Genomic DNA, 23,043 nt, shown 5'->3' with positions numbered 1-23,043 from the left:
GAATACAAATGTTGATCGATGAGATCAAACTGGAGCTTAATACCAAAAGCAACTTCAAGGTGACCAGCCGTTTTTATCATTTATTAAAGAAGGTAAAAGCATGTTTATAGCCCGCGTTGCACTTTTATCACCAACAATAACATTTATTACCCCCGCACTCTCTTTTGAATCATGACCATTGCAGTTTTAAGCATCCATTTCAAAACATTTTAATCTTTATCTGTTGAGCACACAGATCTTAACAGTGTGGAATTTATCTAGATCATATAATCCATGATATGGTTTTAGTATCATAGATTGCTGCTTCAAACCTGAAAGCAGCAGCAGCAGCTATAGCATATAAGTGTCTTTGATTCATATTCATAGAGATTCAAATAAGGTTGCATAATGTTGGAGCTAAAGTTACTTACATTTTTTGAAAAAGTAAAGAAATTTAAAGACACCAGATAATCAAGAAGTTGCCTTTGCCTGAGGGGGTTTTAATCCCAACTTTAATCTAGATTACGCAAACATCTGGCATGTTACCGCATCCATCCATTTCCTTTTTTTTGGTGCAGCAGACCACGGCTTCAGAGAAAAATGGAGATCTGGTTAGGAAAGCTGTTGCTGGAATGAAAACAAGAAGATGCAGCGATCAGAAAGGGTTATGCAGGTTTGTGGAGATGCATGCCGCCTTACTGAGTTATAGCTACATAGAAATAAATTATGTAAAGAATGGAAAGACGACATATTTATTAGTCTCTCTGGCTGATGCATGGCAGGACTCAAATGTAGCATCCCTGGAAAATCGAAATAATGGTTACACTAAGACACAAAAAAAGCCCAAAAACTGATTTCTCTGAGTTAACTTGCTGAGTTTTTTATTTGCTGGATTGTAAAATACATTATATAGCTGCGCAAACTTTACTTTTTCTAAGTTAAATGCTCTTTTTTCATCTACATTTGTAGAAAAAAAACATTTGCGGTCTATTGACACGCTTAACTTGAACTTTATAGCAGAGAACAAAGCAACTCCTCTTTATTCAGTCAGAGAATCCCATCACAGGTAAAAGAGATTTACATTACAGGTGAGTCAAACTACTGGATTGTTTTTTTATTTCTTCTCAGAAAATGGCTTTAAGCTTCTCAACACCTGCATTTTATGGCATAAAGGTAGAGCACATATGAGTGACGAAGATCAAACTATATAGGCAGCATATCAAAAGTAATGAGAAGTAAAGAAAAACTTGGGTTTGCTTGTGTTTCACAGTGGAAGGAAAAGCAACTTTGGATATCCGTATTGCATGTTGGTGGAAGCAGCTTATCTCAAATATTGCTGCAGAGGCTTTGTGGTCAGACAAAAAGGATCGTCTGAGTTAAAGGGTTTTTTTCCTTCAGGTTGCACACACCACGAAGAGCCGAAGAAATGTCATCTGTCTTAAGACATACACAGCGAGCCCCTTTGGGCAGAAGATATATACCGTATTTTCCGGACTATAAGTCACCCTTTTTTTCATAGTTTGGCAAGGGGTGCGACTTATACTCTGCAGCGACTTATATTAGAAATAAATTGAAATAAATACATTGTTAACCCTCCTGTTATGTTCATTTGTGAGGAACAGAGATGATGTTCCTGGGTCAATTTGATGTATGAGGTATGTAAAGTGACTCAGAGAATCAGCAAACTTTTTTTACAGTAAGATCTTGAAGGCTAACAACATAATATTCTATTTTCCAATGATTTCATAGATTCAGAAATGCAATAAAAGTGAAAACTGTTTCTACAAAAACAGGATGAAAACAGAGTATTAGTTGGCCAATGATGCTTCATGAATGGAATAAATAAATAAGTTTGAGAAAAAATTACTGTGAAATTATTAGATAAACAGTCTGCTATGATTGTGTCATATAAGGTTGTGAAAGTTAAAATGCGACTTATAGTCCAGTGCGACTTATCTGTGTTTTTTTCTACTTTATAATGCATTTTTGGGCTGGTGCGACTTATACTCCGGTGCGACTTATAATCCGGAAAATACGGTATATATTTTTATCCTATGCAGCAGAAAAGAACTCAAATCTTCATGGAAATGAAGCTCTGAGTCGGTCAGTTTGAGTTTTTAAAAAGCTTTTGCTGGAAGGCTGTGGTTATTTCCTGCAGCGTCTCCCCTTTTTACCAGCAGAGTCACGGACTCCAGTAAGGCCAGCTTCTCTCTGTCGGGAACAGTTCCACACGAAGCACAGTCGTCCTTGGCTCCTTCATCGCCCCCGTCCGGCGGATCTTCTGCGGTAGCAGCGGCTGCAGCGGCCTCGCACTCCTCCTTGAACAAGCGGTCATGCTCCATCTTCAGCTCCTGGTAGGAGCGGGAGAACATGTGGAAGATGGAGGTGGCCGGGAAGGCCATGATCAGGATTCCACTCAGAATGCTGCTGAGGGCCACCACCTGCCCCGGGATGGACCTCGGCACCATGTCGCCATACCCTACGGTCGTCATGGAGATGATGGCCCACCAGTAGGAGGCGGGAATGCTGCTAAAGTCATGGGTGCCTGTCAGCTCACTCTCTGCCAGGTGGACCAGAGGGGAGAACAGGGTGACGGCCACGCAAAGGAAAAGCAGGAGGAGGCCAAACTCCCTCGTGCTGCGCCTCACCGTCAGCCCCAGCGTCTGCAGGCCAAGGGAGTGGCGTGCCAGGCGCATCACGTAGAGAATTCTCAGCGCTCGCAAGATCCTCAGCACCAGGCCCAGTTTGTCCAAGTAGCCCTTACCTCCTCCGGGCCTGTCGTGCTCCAAGGCCTCATCCTCCTCTGTCACCACCAGCGAAACGTAGTAGGGCAGGATGGCCATGGCGTCGATGATGTTCAGCGGCCCGCGGAGGAAGTCCAGCTTACTGCGCGCCTGGATGAAGCGCAGGATGAACTCCAGGGAGAACCAGGCCACACACACTGTCTCAATGATGAACATGTTTTGGCATTTGGCAGAACACTCTCCCTGAGGACAGGAAGTGGGAGGGGTTTCGGGTAGGTGAAACAGGGGTTGACAGATGAGGAGGGAGGTGTGAGAAGATGGAGGGAAGACAGAAATCCTCAGGTCAGATAATCATCTGTAGTAATCATGACATAATCACGGGCTAAATTCATTCAGTAAAGCTGCTGAGGGTTAATGCATCCTCACAACCCATCAATTAGTTCATTTAGGAGGATTTCAGAGATAAGTAGAGGCTGCGACAAAACAGAATTAGGACCGTCCTCCAACTCCAGCATCAGAGAGGAGCAGGGAAATAATGACACCTCTGACGGAGGCGGACATTTAGAGTGATGAACACTGCAGTGACTTTGCAGATACAGTAGAGGAAGTAAGTATTTGATTCTTTACTGATCTTGTAGGTTTGCCTACTTGAAAAGAAATTGACAGTCTGTTAACCTAATGGTTCAATTGAACAGTGAGAGTTAAAAAAAATAATCACAAAGAAATCCAAGAAGTGCCTTTGATCTCCTAGGAACCATTCAGAGCTCTGGTTCACAAATACCAGTTAGATTCTCCTAATCAACCTGTCACCTGAATTGAAGACACCGGTTTGAACTAATCACCTGTAGAAAGACACCTATCCAGTCTCCAACATGAGAAAGACTAAAGAGTTTTTTGTGGATTTAAAGGAGAAGATTGTAGACCTGCACAAGACCAGAATGGACTACAAAAGCATTAGCAAAAAGCTGGAGGTTAAGATGACAACCATTGGTGCAATCCCAGCTGGCAAGGCCAAGTAGGCACCATATGGTTTAAAAGTGGGCAAAAAATGGGTTTGTCCGCAGTTTCCGTGTTTGCCCACATTGGCTCAAGTGGGTACTCAGTGGGCTGGCTCGCTACGCTACCCTGGTGGACAGCATAGCTCGCTTTGCCGGGCACTGGGCAGCGCCGCTCGCTTGCTCTGCCGCACCCTGGGCACCATGTGGGGCCACCACGAAAACCGCGGACAAACCCATACGAGGCGCAGACTTCAGGCCCACTTTTAAACCATATGGGGCTCCCACTTGCCAAAATACAAGAACATGGCCATCAATCCCCCTTTAGGTGTGGCGCTCCAAATCAGATCTGACCTGCTGGAGTTTCCATTACCATGAGAACAGTGAGAAAGCGAAGAAGCATAGCAAGGTCGGTCATGGAGTGGCCTAGCCAGTCTCTGGACCTTGATCCCATAGAAAACCTATAGAGAGAGCCGAACCTTAGAGTTGCTAAGCAACAGCCACCAAATCTGAATGACGTAAAAGTCATTTGTAAAGAAGAGTGGACCAAAACTGTCCGATTCTGGGAGAAATTATTGAAAATGTTTATTCCCCAACATGGAGGAAGTCATTTCTAATGTATATCTGAAAGTTGTTGTGGAGAGCATTTGCAGAGGGAACCGGTGCATTTGTTTTCCTTCTGACGGGACACTTCTTCAGGCAACACTCTCTGTCCTTATCTGGGCTTTCCCACATTCGTAATTCTGAACAATTTTGCGGTGTTTTAAATTCAAACCTCCATGCATCACTGAATCCCTGTTTTATTCATAAAGGATGTTCCTGAGTTTCTTTTTATCTTTGTGATTTAAAAAAAGAAAAATAGCATGCAGACCACAGGACTTGATGTCTTTTGTTCAATTTGCGAGGGTTTTTGTGTCCTCTGCGCCTCCTGTCTCAAAAGACTTCTCCTCATTTTTTTCCTGTTGGCTCAGCATTTATCTTTTCACTCCGCTACCCCACTTATTCTTTTTTTAGTTTGTCCGCTCTCCAGCTCACCTGCCACCTTCTCCCCTGTCCCCTCCCGCCTCTGTCGCCACCTTCTAATCACTCATTCTGCTCCCTCTTCCATTACCTCTGAGGACTCTCTCATCCTTCATCCTCTCACTCCTCTCGTCCTGCGTTAAACCCTTCATTCATTCAGGGATCCTCTAAGTAAAACACCGTTCCTCCATGCAGCTGCATCCTTTGGACAATTCTTCCACTCCCCTGTCTCTCATTTATCACTTCTGGCCTCTCTGCCTTTCCCTTGACCCCGTCTGAGTGTTTAAACATCATTTGTGGCATTACAGTGATGCTTTCATGTCAAAACATCCCTATGTTAGATTGGATCACTTTGGAAAAATGAAAAACAAGTGAAATGAAACATTAAGTTTCATCAGGATACATTCTATTTTTTTATCCCACACATATTTCATTTTGTCTATTTATCTCAGAAAACTGAACTGATGTCAATGGAGACCCGATGAGAATGAAGATCCAATGAAAGTAAATAAGTAGAATTATAATCCAAATGGAAGGAAATTATTTCTAATAAGTCAACAAATCTGCACTAATATTCTACCCTGCTTAGCCACAACTATTTATTTGGATATTGACCCACACATATGTGTGTGTACTGTTCATATTCAATCTAATTCAGTTTTATTTATACAGCCCAATATTACAACACAGTTGTCTCACACCGGTAGTTGTACAAAGTATAAAATCTGTCATAAATAGCTAATTGCGTAACTAAACTAAACAGATTAAACTAAACTGAGCATCTGTGCCAGTCCCCTCTAATCATTAAACAAGCGTCTTCACTTTCCACTTTTAGAACTGGACTAAAAGCTCATTTTTATAGTCAATGTGAGATTTTGTTCTGCTTTGTTATTATGTGTTTATTCATTTTTTTATTACAAGTTTTAATGACATAAGCTTTTAATGTACACCGCTATGATTGACTTTGAGTTCATGGTAAAGCCCTAAAGGTATTAACGTGGATATGATTATACAAACAGAGAAGTGAATGAACCTCCTTTTCAGACATGAGGTTGTTTTGTTTATAAAACTGGCGGATTCAAAAATTTAGAACATTATTTTTCTTGAATTCAATTTTTTTTAATCTTAATTCAATTAAATTTTTTATATTTTCTTTTCATATCCACAAATATTGAACAAGTTGTAATGCATAGAATTGAAAGGGAACACAAGGAAGAAAACTTGTTTTTATGGCCCTTTTACATTTTTTGGATGAACGCAATTTCCGCGTAAAAAAAAATGAAAATAGAAACATATATATTGACAATAAAAATTGTTTTCAAAAGGTACTTTAACTAAAAAAATTTACATATATACATTTATGCGCTACACCATGTAGGTATGTTTGTGGTTTGCATCAAAGTATTGAATAACCGAGAATATTTCAGACATTTTTTGTCTTCTTTCTAATTTTCAAAGTGGCGATCTGGTCTGAGAGCTAAATGCTGTTTTTGTGCAAATTCCACATCATAGTAATCTATTCTCTTGATTCATTTTGCCGCAAGAGCTATGCTGTATATCAATAAAAAATCTCCAGTTGTAATTTTATTTTAAAAAAAACACGTTCTTATTTCTTGTATTTGAATAGTCTTCTAATAACCCATATTTTTTTTATTTGTACTCATTCTATTGTAAGACAAATGCATCAGATGACTGTAAAATGTATTCAAGAAAATAAAAAGTTCAGACTAAAATATTTCAGCTGAATCAATAAAATTTAAATTAATATTGCATATTTTTCACCCAAATTTGTAAAGGAACTATTCTTTATGCAGATTTATTTGCACATTTTTTGCAGTTTTATATTTTCATTTGCATAGTTAAGTCATGACTTAGTACTGCATTTAAAAATAATTTAAATGAAAATTAAAGTAAATGTATGTTAGTAAAACTTCAAAGTTTGTGCATTTCATCTGATATCATGTATGTAATTCCCTCTTTTTTAAAATGGGGAAAAAATATTTTATGTACACGGTTTTTTTTGGTTGTTTTTTTTTTTTTGCTGAGCTGCACTTTCAGCAGTTGTCATGTGCAGCAGACCACAGAGTAAAAAGTGGAGCCATGATGTCTTCATCTTAACAGGCCATGATTTCTCCAGAGGAATAAGGAACTGAGTGGGGGATATTTCTTCTTCAAGCAGATTCAATTTAGGAAAGAAAAGGACAGATTCGATACCCCAAAGGTCTCATTTATAAGACGCAACACCCTGATAAATCAGATATTGACCTTTTCACCGCTTGTCTTCAGTCTGACCTGCATTTCCTCATTCCTTCTTTAGTCCAGAACCTTCAGAGGTTGCTGGTTGAGTGTCATGCATTAATCTTTGTGTTAAGGCTGCCACATACACTTCCCCTGGTCATTCATTCCCCTCTGGACTGTGTGCTGACTTTAGGCTCCTCAGAGCTTTGGGACAGCGTTCCCACTGTCTGCAGAACAGACCATCTGTTACGGCTGCAAACTCCGACCCACTCTGAAAGCACACAATGCCACACAATAACCTCCTGCAACAACAACTATTTCCCTGACATCTCCTCCCTGTAATTCTCTGGAGAGTAAACGTCAGCGGCAGCTCATTTCAGCACCGACACGGTTTGATCCTAAAATGAGCTTCTTTATTTTCAGTATCAAGTTAAAACCAAGACCAGGAATCACTGCGTTTGCTATTATACTGTACAGTATTGTGATGTCCCTCTGCAGGGCTGTCCCAACTATTTGCAAGGAGGGGCTTAGTTTGTGAGGCGAAAGAGTGTGATTAATTTCCTAACTCCTCAAGGAAAAAAATAAATCTAAACATTGTAACAAACCATGACAAACACTGATGTTAAGGTGATTAAGAATTTGCTAGTTGCCAGACTGATTTTTGTTTTTCCCAAACTTCTATTAAGCTTTTTATAAACATGTGACCCTAATCATGTATTTGCCTCATTTTCTGGTAGGAGGAGAGGCAAGAATCGACTTTACAAATGGGTTCGATGGGTTTCAGAGTCATTTTCACACATAACAGTTGAAAATGTAGAAAAATATCCATGAAACCCTTTTCATATTAGCATTTTTACATTATTTCTGCTAAGCAACTCCTGATGTTTCATGTGACAAAACAAATAAGAGTGCAGCACATTTATAAGGACATCCAGAGTTATTAATCTTAAAATTGCAATGAGGTTTATATATAAATACTAACATCTACATGTAATATAGAGCACAAGAAAGCAAAGACTCTACCAGATTGACGAATTTATTTAACTTCAAGACCAAAACGTTACATGATTGAATCAGGTCCTCATTCTATTGTTTCTAACAGGCAAGAAACACATTTTGTAATATTTCAGTCTTTTTCTGAAGTTATTAACAATAACCAAAAAATATTTTTTGCAATTTAAGGAGTTTGAATCTCATTACTTATGGATAAAATGATAGCTAAATTATTTGTGCATCCTGCAGGCATCAGCAGAGTTGAACCCTTAACTTATCTGCTGCTGGTGAGCAGTGACCGTGCAGCAGACAGAAGCTGCATATTTCAGGGGCCAGGGTTACCTGGTGTATCAGCGGTTTGAAGTGTAAATGTGCCTCTTTGCTGATGAGCCAGAGAAAGCTGCCACGACTTTGAAATGAGAATATTATTTAACGTCCGGATCAGATAAAGCTTAAAATTCAGAAAGCCACCCTTCATGTGTAGAACCGACACTGTTCTGAGTGATAAGGCCAGGCGAGCGTGTGCTTTCCTAATCACCGCACGATTATTAGTGCACTCAGTTTAAAATTGGGTTATCATTCTTGGCAAGGCTTCCTGGTGTGAAGGTCTGACATTTACTTGAATTCTATAGCTCCATCAGTCCATCTCTCAGTCACCATATCTCTCAATCCCATTTCGGCTCCGACTTTTTACATGACGGTTCTGCAGCCTCGAGCCTTTGAGTGAGTCTGGTAGAACCGGCAACAAAAGAAAAGACCTTGAACAAACTTTATGCCAATGAATACTTTTTTTCCCTCAATGCTTGGAGCTGACTTTGCTCTTGCTGTTATTGCTTAAGCCTAAATAAGGAGGAACTATAAGGAATCAAGGGGTTGAGTTTGATCTCTTTACGTTATTGTGCCAAAGCTGAAATCATTGAGCACTACATGCTCTGAAGCTTTATTAAAGGGCCTGCATCAAATGACACCTCCTTTTGTTCCAATCACTCCTATGCACAAATGCAACAAATGCGCAGAACATAAACAATCCTTAAACTGCAATCATTTTCTCTCCCGATGATAGACTGTAACTGGGGCTAATTACAAAGCACCAACACACGAAAAGCATGAAAGTTGAAGATGAACGGGTTCCACCTCCGTGTGAGGCGACTGCACAGGTTGCAGAGCGGCCCATCATTTACAAAGACCAACAGCTTGTTCATGCACAAACTCCCTAATGGAGAAAAATGAAAAAGATACAGCGAGTAGAAGCGATTAGAAAGGAGAGTGGGCGGATAAGTGGTGCAGAGAGGTAAGGGAGAGAGGGAGAACAAGATAACTCGATGAGCAAAAGACATGGTGACATCTGAAACACGGAGATCCCTTCACACTCTGTACGTCTCTAATCTCCATCTGTCAGGAGCTCGCACACACAGTCAGATATAAATAAATAATGACTTTCTTGCTTTGTATCTCTGCAGCCTCTCCTCTGCAGGACATCTTTAGCAAACATGGGTGACTGTAGTTAAGTGTGGCAGCGTCACAAAACACAAGAGCAAAATAGTCTTTGACTAACACAACATTTTGGTGTGATGAGAGGAGGGATATTTTGACAGAGAAAAATCGGATTTTCAGGTGATTGACACGTGCTGCTGTGTTTGGAACCTCAGCTGTATTTATTGTAGATATTGTCTGCAATTTTCAATCTGTTTCATCATTTCTTCTTCTTTTTTTAGAAATTCTAACTTAAACCGTTACACACCTGTCCAGCAGGTGGCCTCAAAGTCTTCTCATAAAACACCTGCTGTTAATTACTATTCAGCACTGACCTGCCTCCCCATCTGCTCCGAAGAAATCTAACTTTTTTATGGCTTACTTGATGGATTGTTTGATGCTCAACATCTGGATTATTTTAAAAAGTTAAAATCTAGCAACAAAAGTTATGAAAAAGTTGTTTATTTGAGCCAAGCCAACTGGGAAATCAACCGATTCCTAGTGTCATTTAAATGTCTTAAGTTCCACATCTGGACTTAAAGTCTTTGTTTCAAGAAAGAATATTTTGAATATTTTGTTACAGCATTCCCAGTGGCCTTTTAAATATGATTGTGCTGTTTTGGGCCAAATCCAAAAATAACGGTGTCATTTTCTAGGACCTAGCTCGCGCAGGAACAGTTTGTGGCTGGAACTGTTAGCACAGTAGACCACTGCTATTAGCTGCTTAAAAATCCAACTCCTTTATGCTGAGTCAAGCATGGAGGCTTTGATTCCATTTTTAAACGTTTTTGGAACAGTGAAATAAAAAAAAAATATAAATGTATAAATCAGTTTTTTCAAAGTATCGACTTTTGTATGGAGAAAATGCTGCTCTGTGTTACAGCTTTGATTAATTCACCTTTATTTATTCAGTGTCAAACAAGTACATTAAAACTCAAAATAGTAAGACACCTAAAATGTTTGAACAATTACAGGTAAAATATAAAATAAGTGACGGTAAAATAACAATTATAATAATCATTACAGTACCGTAATTTCTTATGATTTCATCAGAAATGTTCAACTGTGAAGGGAAACACAATAGGTTTATACTGTTTTCCGCACCTTTTCAAACTTAATATTTAGAAAAGACAATCATTTTCTTATGAAAAGTCTGATTTATAATTTATGCTTTTTCTTCAGAAATCTAAAGGAACAGGAAATAAAGCTGTGTTTCCATCACACATATGCACAAAACGTTGTCAACTTTCTAGTAATGTTGACAAAACACAATATAGCAAGTACACTGTTTCCATTGCATCAAAATTATGCGAACAAACACAAACCAACTCACGCAATTTCATTCAAAAACACGGCGATGGATGTGAACAAGACTTTGATTTACAGCAGACGCAGTCATACTCATTATCATCCATCAAAGGAGACGTCGGCGTCTACTTCAGGCCGTGGAGCGGCGAGCTCCTGACACCTGGGAGGGGCAAGAAGCGTATCCCCATCCGGTTGTTCGTCACGTGACTCATTTAATTAAAAAAGAAAAGTTTCCATGCGCCTCAAAAACAAAGAGCAAAAACTTTTGTTTTTTCGAAATTGTCATGTTTCCGTTATGCTAATTTATCAGCAATTTCATGGTCAACGGAAACAGCCAGTGAAATGCTCAGCCGTCATGTTGTGTCCTTGGATCAGGAATTTTACTTCTCAAACCCCAGAAGTGAAGCCACATTTTTGTGAACAAAACTACCCTTAACCAATATTGAAAACATGAAATTCCACTTTAGATGGGATTTAGAATATGCAGCTCTGAGGCGCAGGAAAGAGTCCTTCATGAAGCCAAGCTAGAGCACGCAAAAAAGTTAGATCCCAAATTACAACTGCCCTTAAAGGCCACAATTCAGAAATGAAGAAAAGGGTTTGCTGATTCACTTTATGCAATTCCGCACAGTTCAAAAGAGATGCATGCCAACTACGAGCTCTTCTGACACGATCCTGCAAAGCTTTCATCTTCAGCAGCGTTCTGCCAGTGGAGCTGGACAGCAGAGGAACACAAAAGACAACAAACTTTGTTTTCTGTTTCTGGTTGAAAGTAGAATCAGGAGTCGTCTCAGTTAAGAGTAAAACTTCTCTCTATAAAATGTATCGTACATTTATGGAAAAGTACCTCCCAGATACATCTGCACATGATTTTAAAGTGATTATAGTTTCCAAATCAGGTCAACTGTGTCTTTGTGAGATGTCAAAAAGGAATGTGCAATCCCGTACCAAGCTGTTTTTTATTTCACCATTGACGTTTACATAAAGGATTGCGTAGAAAAGCTTCGTTTAGAACAGAAAAAAATCCCTGCAGCTCAAATTAAAACCAAATTAATAAAGGTCTGTCTTGGTTTAATTAAACTTAATCACATAAAAAGATTTTGTCCGCTTAAGATTCAAATTGGAAATACAAAACTGAAAAAAATCAAACACAAGTGGCTCATATAGATAAAGTTCAATCAATTAAAAAATAGTTTAAAACTCATGCTGTGCAGACAATGTCACACTTTTCGTGTTTTGGTAATAAATAAGATGCAAACTTTGTAACAAAAATACACTAAAAGCTGATGTTTAAGTGCTTCCTGTTTTACTCCTGCTTCTTTTCAAATGTTTTTTTTTTACTCTTAAAATTTTCTTAGATAAAAAAGCAAAAAAGGAGCTAAACTGTGGCCTGGAACTTTTCACTCCCCACCTTTTGATGCTAAGAAAACCCCCTTATCACCTCCCAGATGTCCCCAAGGAGCACACTTTTCCAGCCCCCCTCCTCCTCCTTCAGGATAGAACACCAAACACACATTTCTGCTCTTTTTATAATCACAGCAGATTTGGTGGCTCATTGACACTTTTATGCTTCTTCTCAACACGAGTTCACTTCGGAAACTTTTGGGAAAAATTGCTAAATTCATGCAGAGTCCCTTTGCTGTTTGTCTTGTGCAAATGCCCTGGGACATAATTGCCAAAAATTAAGCCAAAAAGACCCCCCCCCTTAATCTACGGCGTTACCGCCATAAAACGGCCACTTGAATTTCTCCCAGAGCTGGAATGGGACTGAAAATGAAAACGGCAGAGAAAACCTGATGAAGCTGCTCGAAAATACTTTGTCACCCGACTAGAATATTAAAGACATGAATTAAAGGAATGTTCTGAGAGGGAGAAACACACACATGTCCATCTGGGAAATGAATGACAGTAAAGCTGGAGAAAGTTAGCATTAAAGTCCTGCACTGACGAATGAGCAAATAAAACGGCGCCGTTGGCGAGTCTTTGACATTTGAACAATGGCGAGATGCTTCTCTTCGGAAGGCGTGCAGGCGCTTCCTTTCAGTTGGAGCCATGCGACAAAAGATTTAAATGCAGCCGATTATGGAAGTATGACGATAAAATGATTCATCAGGCAGACAGCCCTCTTTAAATCCTTTAGAAAAGGTTTGACACCCGGGGCGTTTACTTCCCACTCCTGAATATTACAATATGAAATTTATTTTTTTCTATTTTGGGGAAAAATGAGGAACAATATTTTAGGTTATAGATATAGTTAAGATTGAAAATTTATCCAAATTTGTTTTGAAAACCCCATGTACTCTCAGGGAGGGATATCAGCCTATGTTTTATTTTTAAATTGATTTTTTATTTTCAAGTTGGCTGATTTAGCTGTTTTTTTAAATGTATTTTTGCTTTATTTCCAATAAAAAAGTTAAACCAGTTTTACAGCGAGACAACAGATTTCTCAGCGATTTCTCAGATTTCTTTGCTCAGTGATTTCTTTAGCCGAAGTAACAAAATAAAATGTAATTAAAGAATTTGAGCTTCAAAAAAAAGAAATTTTTTTTAAGAAGTTTAAGCCTTTGGCCGAATCCAAATTTCTTACCTACCCCTCTGACCCCTCCCTAGTGCACCAATTGTAGGGGCATTTGAAGCTGTAGTGGTGCCCAAAAGTGTTTTTTTTTAAGGAGGAGCGACTTAGGTCTGGGAGGGTGATACGTGTTGCGCACTTAAACTTAAACTTAAACTTAAGTATTCAGTTTGTGTTATAAAACAGATGTTATGTATTTTCTGAGCGCTGGCAGCTATGCGTTAACTGAGCCCTCAGACAACTATTGATGTGGCAGTAACGTCCCAATTTAAACACACTTTCATATCTCTTGGAGGGATGAATGATAGTGTAGAGAATTTTACTCATATTTATGTTCCGGACCGCAAGGACCATTTGGTTTTCGACGTCTCGTTTTGAAAACGTCAAAAATGAACGGGAAAAAAATTCTCTTAATGAAACCAAAACACATATCCAAAGGAAGTTTTAAAATCTTTATGGCTCGGTGGTCATTTTGTGGCAAAATGTGAAATGTGGCGAATTTCACACACACGCCACCAATTTAGCCTACAACCAAAACCAAAGTTTAGTTGACCTTTGACCTTGGAAAGAAGCCACCATCTTGAATTTCTAGAGCTGGCATACCCGCGCGTGCCGCCGGCAGAGAGCGAGGGGCGACGTCAGCCGCTCCGCGCCCCCTCCGCGGCGACCAGCGCGGGCCGCGGAGGGAGCGCCGAGAGGCAGGGGCTGGGACAGGCGGTAGCTCGCCTTCGGCGGACCGCGAGGCTTCTTTAAGCATTGCAAAAATAACAAAAGCATTATTTTTACACGAAATATAAACAATGATAATGATCAAATATGTTTTTCTGATTCTTTTATTTTTAATGGCCTTCCACTTTGGTGTTGTGCCACCCTTTCAAAGTCTTCTGTCCCCCCCCATACAAAATGTTCTAGCTCCGCCACTTCTCAAGAACAACTTAAAAACACCAAAAGTAACATTTGCATCAGAGCGGATCTTTAAAATCAAATGCTTGTTCATTTTCCAACCACATCAATTTTGTTATGCAACATTTGTTTTGGTTGTTCAAAAACACACACAAATCGTTTTATCCGATTACTCGATTAATCGATCGATTAAGTGCTAGATTAATCGATTACAAAAAGAATCGATAGCTGCAGCCCTAAAAGTAAATCAGGAAATATACCGTCTGTGCATGATATTAACTCTGCAAGTTCAATGAAATATAAATAAAGAGAAGATATGTTGACCAGAAATAAACCCAACTTAAACTGTAAGTATATTATAGCAGAACTATTTGAAAGTTGGCAGAGCAGCATGTTGGGGCAATAATGAAATGGCTGTTGAACTTGTATTAAAATACACAGATGCCAAAGATTTTGATGAAAATTCATATCAAAGTACAGAGTTAGCACATTTAGTCCAGCTGCTTACTTTGCAGAAAATCTAACTTTTACTTGCCTTAAGTTTTCAGAATGTTTGACCATTTGCTGTTTTCTTCGCATTACACATTATATCCACCTATAGAAGAAACTGAAAGGCAGTTTTAAGTCCAAATATTGGATTTTTTTCTTCAGGAAATAGTAAAGCCACAGCTTTTTTTAAAGGTCAAAATTGAGGGATGTGCACCCAGAGGACATGGAGAAAAGAAAGGATGAGCTTTACAAAAAAAAAGGCTCCTCCAAAACCAAAAAGCACACCAGGGGTCTGCAGAAGAAAGGTAAAAACACCAGAGAGGAGCAGACGGCAAAAAGAATGAAGAATAACTTTATCTCATGGTTTTATTGCCTGCATCTAACATTCAATGCAATCATCCTTTTCTTTTCACATTCAAAAGCAATTTTCTCCTTTTCTTTTTCTCCCATTCTGCATCTTTGACTTATTTTACTCCACTTAAACCCATTACCCAAAGCGAGGCAGGTGGAGGGGCAGGATGAATACTAAGAGCGAGTGAGAATCCGTCCACAAAGCCAAACATCACCGGCAGAGCCAGGTGAACCGAAGCCGACAGGATTCCTGCCGCTCTCATCTGGGCGTGCGGGTCCAACTCTGCGGCTGGAGATCAGGACAATAGTTGGAAACGGGAGCGAGTGCAGAGAGCGGCACAAAAAGCAGCAGATGGTTCTGTTTGCTTTTGATTGAAGCTGCCGTTCTTTGATTGCAGACAAACACTGACAAACGAGGGGTAACACACAACTGAGCGTCTCAACAAATGCTCTATAAACAGGCTTCTGACATTCCTGTTACACTGTGACCAGTTTTACAAAACCACTTGTTTTTCCCCTCATTTTTTTCCAGACTGTTTTAAGGTGTCATAGAGGTATGTTTTTGGTTGCATGTGTTCAGAGGAAAGGGTGTTGACAGGGTTTGGAAAGCAAACAGGCTCCTGAGATGTGTCGGCCCCAGGAGAGGGTTCAATTTCCGTAGTAGTGTTCCACTGTCACTGCGCTGTTTACCTCAGCAAATTCTAAGCAACACTATTTGTTTCCTTGAACTACGTCTGCAGACATGATGCTGTACATCAGCACAACACAATGTGTATTGTAAATCCTAGGACTCGTTTAAAACCACAGAACAAAAACCAGGAGGAGGCGGAGCCTTCAGCAAGTCTGTACGGTTAAATAAACAGCATGATGTGCAGGTACTCTGAAAACTATTTAACCTTTTCTTCTTTAGACACTCAAGATATTTGACCAGGTTTTTAAAAACCACTCCAATGAAAGTGGTGTTTTCAACATGTTCATGTGGCTTTTTTCTGAAAATGGAGGACATGTATAAAGAAAATTAAGATTAAAACTGCATTTCCGTGTATTTCTTTATTCAAATTGTGGTGAAATGGAAGCAGATGAAAAAACGCCATTTTAAAAACCTTGTAGTTGTTGCAAACAAACTACAATCGGCAAGTGCTCCGCTCCATTGTGATGCATCTCTTGTAGACAAACAGATCTTGGTTTTCCTCGTCCAAGCTGCAATCTGGCTCAAAACTGGACGGCTGGATAACTCCAATATTTTCCCCATTTTTGTTGCACTAGTAATGTTAGGTTGGAGGTAAACTAGCATTGTGTAAACAAAGAGATGATAGGAAAGAAGGTAGGCTTTCTACCCACCAACAGTCAAAGGTGAATTTCTGACGACCTGCTGCTGCTCTGTAGAAACTACAGCCTAGAAAATTACTGTTTTTTTGTTGTTATTTTGGCTAAAAACATTATAATCATCCTTAAAAGATCACTGGGAATGCTTTAAAAAATAAATCAAAAGATGATCGGAGCTAGGATCTTAAAAAAAGGATTTAATTATTAAATATAAAAAAATCTTGATTTGAGATTAAAAAAAAACTAAAATTTAACAGCAAATTTAAGAATGTCATTTTAAAGTTCAATAAATGTTAAGGTAGGCTGGCATTCCTTGCCATTGTTTTGGAAATTTAAAAAAAATTGCTAGTTATAATAGACCAACTTTTACTAAGTTTCTCATTTTGTTCACGTATGTTCTACAACAAGTCTTTTTTTTTTTTGCCCCTGTAATCAACATAAAGTATAATAAAACTCAAAAAATACAAACCATTTGCTTAAAAAATAAGTACTATTGGGCTGTAGAACATTCAGTTTGAAGTAATTCCATCTTACTAGTTAACTTTTTTGACCTATTATTACCGTTTCATCTCTGTAACTCTGTTTCTACATTTTTATATCTTATAATTAAGATTTATTGTTAAGTAAAAATTAATGCTGCATGGACAGAAAATGTAAAAACTTTTTAGTGATTTTCTTAAGCCTGGTGCTCTTATCCTATTTTTTCAATGAACTTATATATATAAGTGTGTGTTTTCTTTAAAGGGAAGTGAAATAACTCAGTTTTTGTTTCTTCTTTGTTTGTATATTATTATATTTTACTTTGCTTTATTCTCATTTTTACATTCTGGAATCAATCATTCTGAATCTAAGTATGAATTTAAAAAGAGATTAAGGTCAAAACAGAAGTCTTTTGTAGGTTCAGTCATGCAAATCCATGCATTGTCATGCAAATCCGCCCATTACTCTCTGACTGATTGTCCAAACAAACAAATATTATAAACCCCATCACCTCATGGTGGAGGTAATGGTTCCACGGCAGCATCTGGCTTCACCATATTTTCTGACTGTAGGCTAATACACAAATATTTGATCACACTCTGTAAAATGTCAAAAATCAAGAGCATTTTTCCATCCTGCAGGTTTACATGCACCCACGGGACTCTGCCCAATTCTGTTCTCAAGCTTTTCCATCTGTTCTCCTCTGACTGTCGCTAAGTACAGGAGTTTTTCTGGCAGGGATATCAAATATCCAGCCTTCAGCTTTTGCATCTCATTGGGCATTCATGCTGCCACCTCCCTCCGAAGGCTTGTTGAATTCTCACTGACTGCCAAAGAGTCTAAATCAGTACAGAGGAGGTAATTCTATTTGAAAAATTAGTACCCTGCGTTTGCATGGACTTACACCTTGGTGTTTCAAAAACAACATTACCTTATTAGATGCTTTTATTTACTATTTTAAGCCTGTCCCTCCACTGTCTCCTTTTTACTAAACTGGTTTGGCAGCTTTCTGTGACTAAAGTGGTGAAAAAGTCTGCGGAAACTACACACTAACCACCTGCAGCATGAATAGAATAATGGAATTAAAACTAGGAGGATGAGTCCGTGGCTTAAAGAAGACAGTTTACATCCAGTTTTCCTCAAGCTGACACAACACCAGAGGCCAGAATAAACAGGAGAATCAGGAGGAAGAGCTGCTCCGCGGCATGTCAGCAGGTGGTCGTCCTCATAGGAGAATGATCCTACAGCTGTGTTTCACCACACAAACATATTTAAACATAAATGAAAGCATGCAAAAAATGCGTGAGCGGAAACTGCAAAATACGTGAGCGGAAACTGCAAACTGTGTTCACATCACCAAACTGAAGTTGCTAATACTAAATACCAAAACCTGCTATCCGGAACCTCATCCAGTTGCCACTATGGACCGATCCAAAGTACAAAGCTGAAATAATACCCAAGCTGAGGATGACATGAGCTCAACCTACGGACACGTATAGATCACGTGATCTGCACGCGATCATAAAGGAGCCAGCACTCGCACCTTACTGACAACTATAGTGCAGCGTAAGGATGCCATACGACAGCATCACCCATACATGCATATGCACAGTAAGGAAACAGGTTTCCCTGTATAATGAGATGCTTACTCTGCTGTCTGCTCTGAATGCCAAAAGTTTTAAAGGTTAAATCAAATAAATATAGGATAGGATATATACAGGATATATGAAACATTCACATCAAACATAGAATATAGCAATCAGTAAATGACTAAACCTATAAACAAATCAGCTGTTGTGCAAATTCAGTAACTGTGCAAAAGAGACTTTCATGAGCTGTACAGTGTGAAACATATGGATGTTGAATATTGAGGTGTGAGAGCATTAATAATAAACAAAGAATATGTGCAAAGGTGTTGTTTGTTGTTACAGACTCCTGTCAGCTGTTAAAACCCTTGTGGTATCTTTGATGACCCCACCCTTACATTGACGTGTTCTCCCTACCATGACAAAGGTGGATAAAGGTGGAAAGATTTCATGTAATCCATGGACACCAGTGAGGATCACAAATCATTGAAGAAAAAAGGTTCAGAGCACTGTCTAGTGGGTCTAGATGACCCAACTCCCAATGGTAAAGTGCCTAGGATAGCACAAGGGTTACGGAGTCTGATAGCAGAGGTGAAGAAAGAGTTCCTTAGTCTTGTAGTCCTGCACCACTCCTGTACCCCCTGGACCCCACGTGAAGACCACAAATTTTCTCACTTTTCCACGTATATTCACATATGACCAATTTTCATCCATGCTTTATGCGCAAAATGTACGTAGTGGCTGTGTGACATCGCCTTAAGATGCAGCCGCTCCTCTCAACCCAACACCAACACAGGTCAGTATGAATGCATGTTAATAAAGCTTCCCTTTGTGGTGTTTAGAACCCAAATGTAAGAGAGAAAAAAATATACTCCTATCACTTCAGATTATATTCTATTATTTGTTTACTTTTTGCAGTAGTTGCCTTCAGATTATTTCAAATGCCCCCAAACCTCCAGATGTCATGCAGTGTTCAATGAACAAAGTATCAAACTGATTTATTATCTTTCATGCATATCTTTGGATAAACTGTGGAAAATCTACTAAAAATGAAAGTGAAGCATTTTGAAAATCTCCTTTTTGTAGAATGAAAAGGTACCGGATGAAGTGGACATGCTACCGTCCAGTCTTACTTAAAAGGCAAACACAAAACTGCAGACTGAGTGTTTCATTATTCAAAGAGAGAGGTATCAGTTACAGTGGATTAGTTCATTTTGTTCGTTCATGCAGAAGGACACGACTGCCACTGTGTTCCTATGTGCACACATTTATCTCTACTCCTGCACGCCTGTGTGAGTATCTGCTTTGAAGGATATGCTGCACCAATTTTATTATTCATATATTGGACAGACCTCGATGAGCAGCCAGGGCTTCATTATCTCATGCTGCTATGGGCGGACACATTTCGCAGGACGCACACGTTTGTGGCAGCCTCCCACAGGGACACTTAACGGACTGTGATGACAGGGAATTTTGTATTTTACAAATTTAACTTTTTGTAGAATATTTGCTCTGATAGGAAGTGTGGAATACTAGCTTTACTAGTTTTCTTTTCTTCAAAGCACGCAAGATACTTAATAAACTCAATTAAAAAAAACTATGGAGGGTGAATCTTTTTCAAGTTAGAAATAATCAGATCAATTTGCTTAAAAAGAAGATCAACAAAAAAAGATAAACACTCACCCTGTTTTCCTCTTCTCTGAGGTCCGGCATGGTGCTGATGCACAAACTCACAACAGTTACAGCCACCATGACTACAGACAAGCAGGCAAAGATCTTCCCTGGTAAGCCTGACTGGGGGTTCTCCACCATGTCCCTCAGCCAGTTCATTACTTTTTGGTATTGTGTTTCCTCCACTGGAACCCTCTGCATGGCATTCCTCTTCCTGCGCTCCTCCTCACGCCTTTCCTTTTCGTATACTTCCTCGATGCGCGTGTACATCTTCCTCTTGCAACAGCGCTCCATGTAGGCCATCTCCACGCCCCAGTAGTTCAGCTCATCGTGCAGGGAGAGGATGCACATCTCTCGCAGAAGGCGCAGTTTCCCCGCAGCCAGGAAGTTGAGGATGACCCTGAAGGCAGACGGCGAGCGGTCGAAGAAGAACTCCTTCCGCGCCTCGTCGTAGTCATCGCAAACACTGGCGATGTCCTCGAGAGACCTACAGCCGCACAGCCGGCCGAGCCGAGTGAGAGGAAACTGTGCCAGCGTGCTCCAGGGGAAGGTGTAACGGTTTCCCCCCACATTTATCACTGCTAGCAAGGCGTGATCGATGGACAACAAGTCCTCTGGCCGACGGATGAACTGAGCTCTCTGGTAGTAAACACCCTGAAGTTTAGAAGAACAGAAAGCATAACCGGTTAGTGAGTATGTGTTGGGTAACTTACAGTAAGAACTACAAAGCTTTAAAGATTCACTCCGATGAAAACCGTATTTTTAACATGCAGCTTTTTTTCATCATGGAGGACATATATGAAAAAAAAATTCAGCTTAAAATTGCATTGCTGCAAACGGAAGTTTGTACTTGTTGCCATATCAAAGTATTTCTTTATTCAAGTCATTGTGAATCAAGAGCAGACAAAAAAAAACTATTGGAAAAAGCTTGTAGAAAATTAACGGTGTGCCCCAAGCTCCCTGCTCTGCTCCATTCTGATGGATCCATTTGTAGACGACTAGATCCAGGTTGGAGGTATAAAGGGCTGTGAGCTAGTGAGAGAGAAAGCGTAAACAAAGAGGTGATGGGAAATGGGAGCAACGGTCCCTCCCACAACTTAGAAGCAAAATTTCTCATTTCTAATTAATTTCAGCAAATTCTAAAGCAGAAACTATGTCCTAGAAAGCAACACAGTTTTTTTTTAATTTATGCCTTAAAAAGGCATAATCATAATGAAAAGACCACTGGGTGTCTTTTCGGACTCATCTGACGGACTCATCTTTGAAAATAGATGAAGAGATGATGGGAGTGGGACTTTAATTGTAGTTCTGTTACAGCTTAAAAAAAGTACCTTAATGGTTTCAGTCTCTGGGATCTCCGTGAAGATGCGGTCCAGGCTGCTGTCATCACTGACGGACAGGTTGCTGAAGTCATGGTTGGCGTTGCTGATGATGGGCATGGCGGCATTTGGAAAACACGCGGCTCCAGAGTGAGCAGCTCAGTGCGCGTGACAACAACAACCTCTGAGCTTTGAACTGCCGCTGCCTGGATCCACTGCAGACAAGGTTCAAAGAACTAATGCTTGTCTTTTTAAGTACTTTTTCTCAGGGGGCAGACGAGTTATGATTCTTCTGCACAACAAAACAAAAACTAATAGAAAATGACCCGAAACCTCCAAACTGAAGGTCAGGGGAGTTTGTACCGATTTGTAAATCAAGCTTCAGCATCAGATGAGTGGGTAACCCTGTCAGGGAGCCTGTCTGGAATAGAAAAGCCCTGATAAACCAGCTGAGTTGGGATCGATTTATGGCTGATAGCTGCAGAGGATGAGTCAGATATCCAAACGCACAGCGTTGAAGTGTTGAGGGACTGAAGGGGATTCTGCGTGTCGCTGCGACGGGATAAGGGAGGGCTCACACGAAAGGTGGCATCACGCAGGCACTGAGAGGAAAAAAAAGGGAGAAATATGTCAGAATGAGCTTGTGTGACACAAAATACAGCGAGAAAGGACAAGGATCAGACAGACAAGAAGCTGGGAATTATGGGAAATAAAAAATACTACTTTTAAACAAGGACTGTTAACTTTTCTCACACTATATGCACTTTGTCAAGACTTCCCTATTCTGTAAGTGGATGGTGGTCAGACCCAAATAGACAGCAGAGGAATTAACAGTTAACATTTAAAAGGACAGCTTGGCTCGTTTAGTGAGTTTCTTGGGAAATTTGTAGAAATGACTAAAAAGAACATTTGTGCTAAGTGCTGTTATTCATGCTCTTATAAATGATTGGCCATTATAATTTGGCAGTGGCAGCAAACACCAAAACAGAGTCCAAAATAGACTTTTTGGCACAACTGCCCCTACAAGAGTTTTGGCAGAGTGAGATGTCACATTTGCTCACAACGGTTTTAGTGTTATTGGTTCATACTTCATTGTAAGAGAGTCCAATGATGGGACTGCTGACAGAAACTAACCTCCAGCTCAATTATTTTGTACTTGGCTGTCTGGAGTTTGTAGGCACTCTGCATACTAACGATGTTTGCTTCATTCTTACTTTTTTTTTTTGGGGGGGGGGGGGGGGGGGATGTGTTGTAAGACAAATGTGTCAAGTCTCATTTGGATCAACAAAACTCATCGGATGGGAGAGTCACGCGTCTTTTAATGATCAGTGAAACTTTTCACATCTACTTAGTAACAATCAGTTGAATTTGGATTTTACAGCTTGCGCTTTGCTTCTCTTGTGGGAACTTTTTCAAACAGGTTTTCTACAACGATGGTGAAGATGCGGCTCACTAAAAACTAACTGTAATGACTTTGGCTAATTGAACCTCAAGAATAACTAGGGATGCATCAATTCACTCTACCCACAACCCTGTTAAAACCTTGACTTTTGGGGTTTTGTAAATTAATTTTTCAAAAGGAAAACAACAACAAAA

At 39.7% G+C, this 23,043-nt stretch overlaps 1 protein-coding gene across 4 annotated transcripts in view; it reads right to left on the bottom strand.

Annotated features, from left to right (window-relative positions):
- Positions 1 to 2,023: 2,023 nt before the first annotated feature.
- Positions 2,024 to 23,043, bottom strand: part of kcng4 (potassium voltage-gated channel modifier subfamily G member 4) — a 62,890-nt gene continuing 41,870 nt past the window's right edge. For 2 of the 4 annotated variants that reach the window (XM_020704258.2, XM_023956069.1), the window contains exons 3-5: positions 21,460 to 22,049; positions 20,141 to 20,782; positions 2,024 to 2,966 (exon numbers count right to left, since the gene is read on the bottom strand). In XM_020704258.2, the coding sequence (XP_020559917.1) occupies positions 2,097 to 2,966; positions 20,141 to 20,782; positions 21,460 to 21,567 (1,620 nt within the window). In that variant the 5' untranslated portion in view covers positions 21,568 to 22,049 and the 3' untranslated portion in view covers positions 2,024 to 2,096. The remainder of the gene's footprint in view (positions 2,967 to 20,140; positions 20,783 to 21,459; positions 22,050 to 23,043) is intronic. The other 2 variants (XM_020704260.2, XM_023956070.1) reach the window with 2 other exon arrangements.

This window comes from Oryzias latipes, chromosome 6 (genome assembly GCF_002234675.1).
Source record: "Oryzias latipes chromosome 6, ASM223467v1".
Lineage (NCBI taxonomy): Eukaryota > Metazoa > Chordata > Actinopteri > Beloniformes > Adrianichthyidae > Oryzias > Oryzias latipes.
Note: the sequence above shows the minus strand (reverse complement) of the source record. Positions and strands in the feature narration are given on the sequence as shown.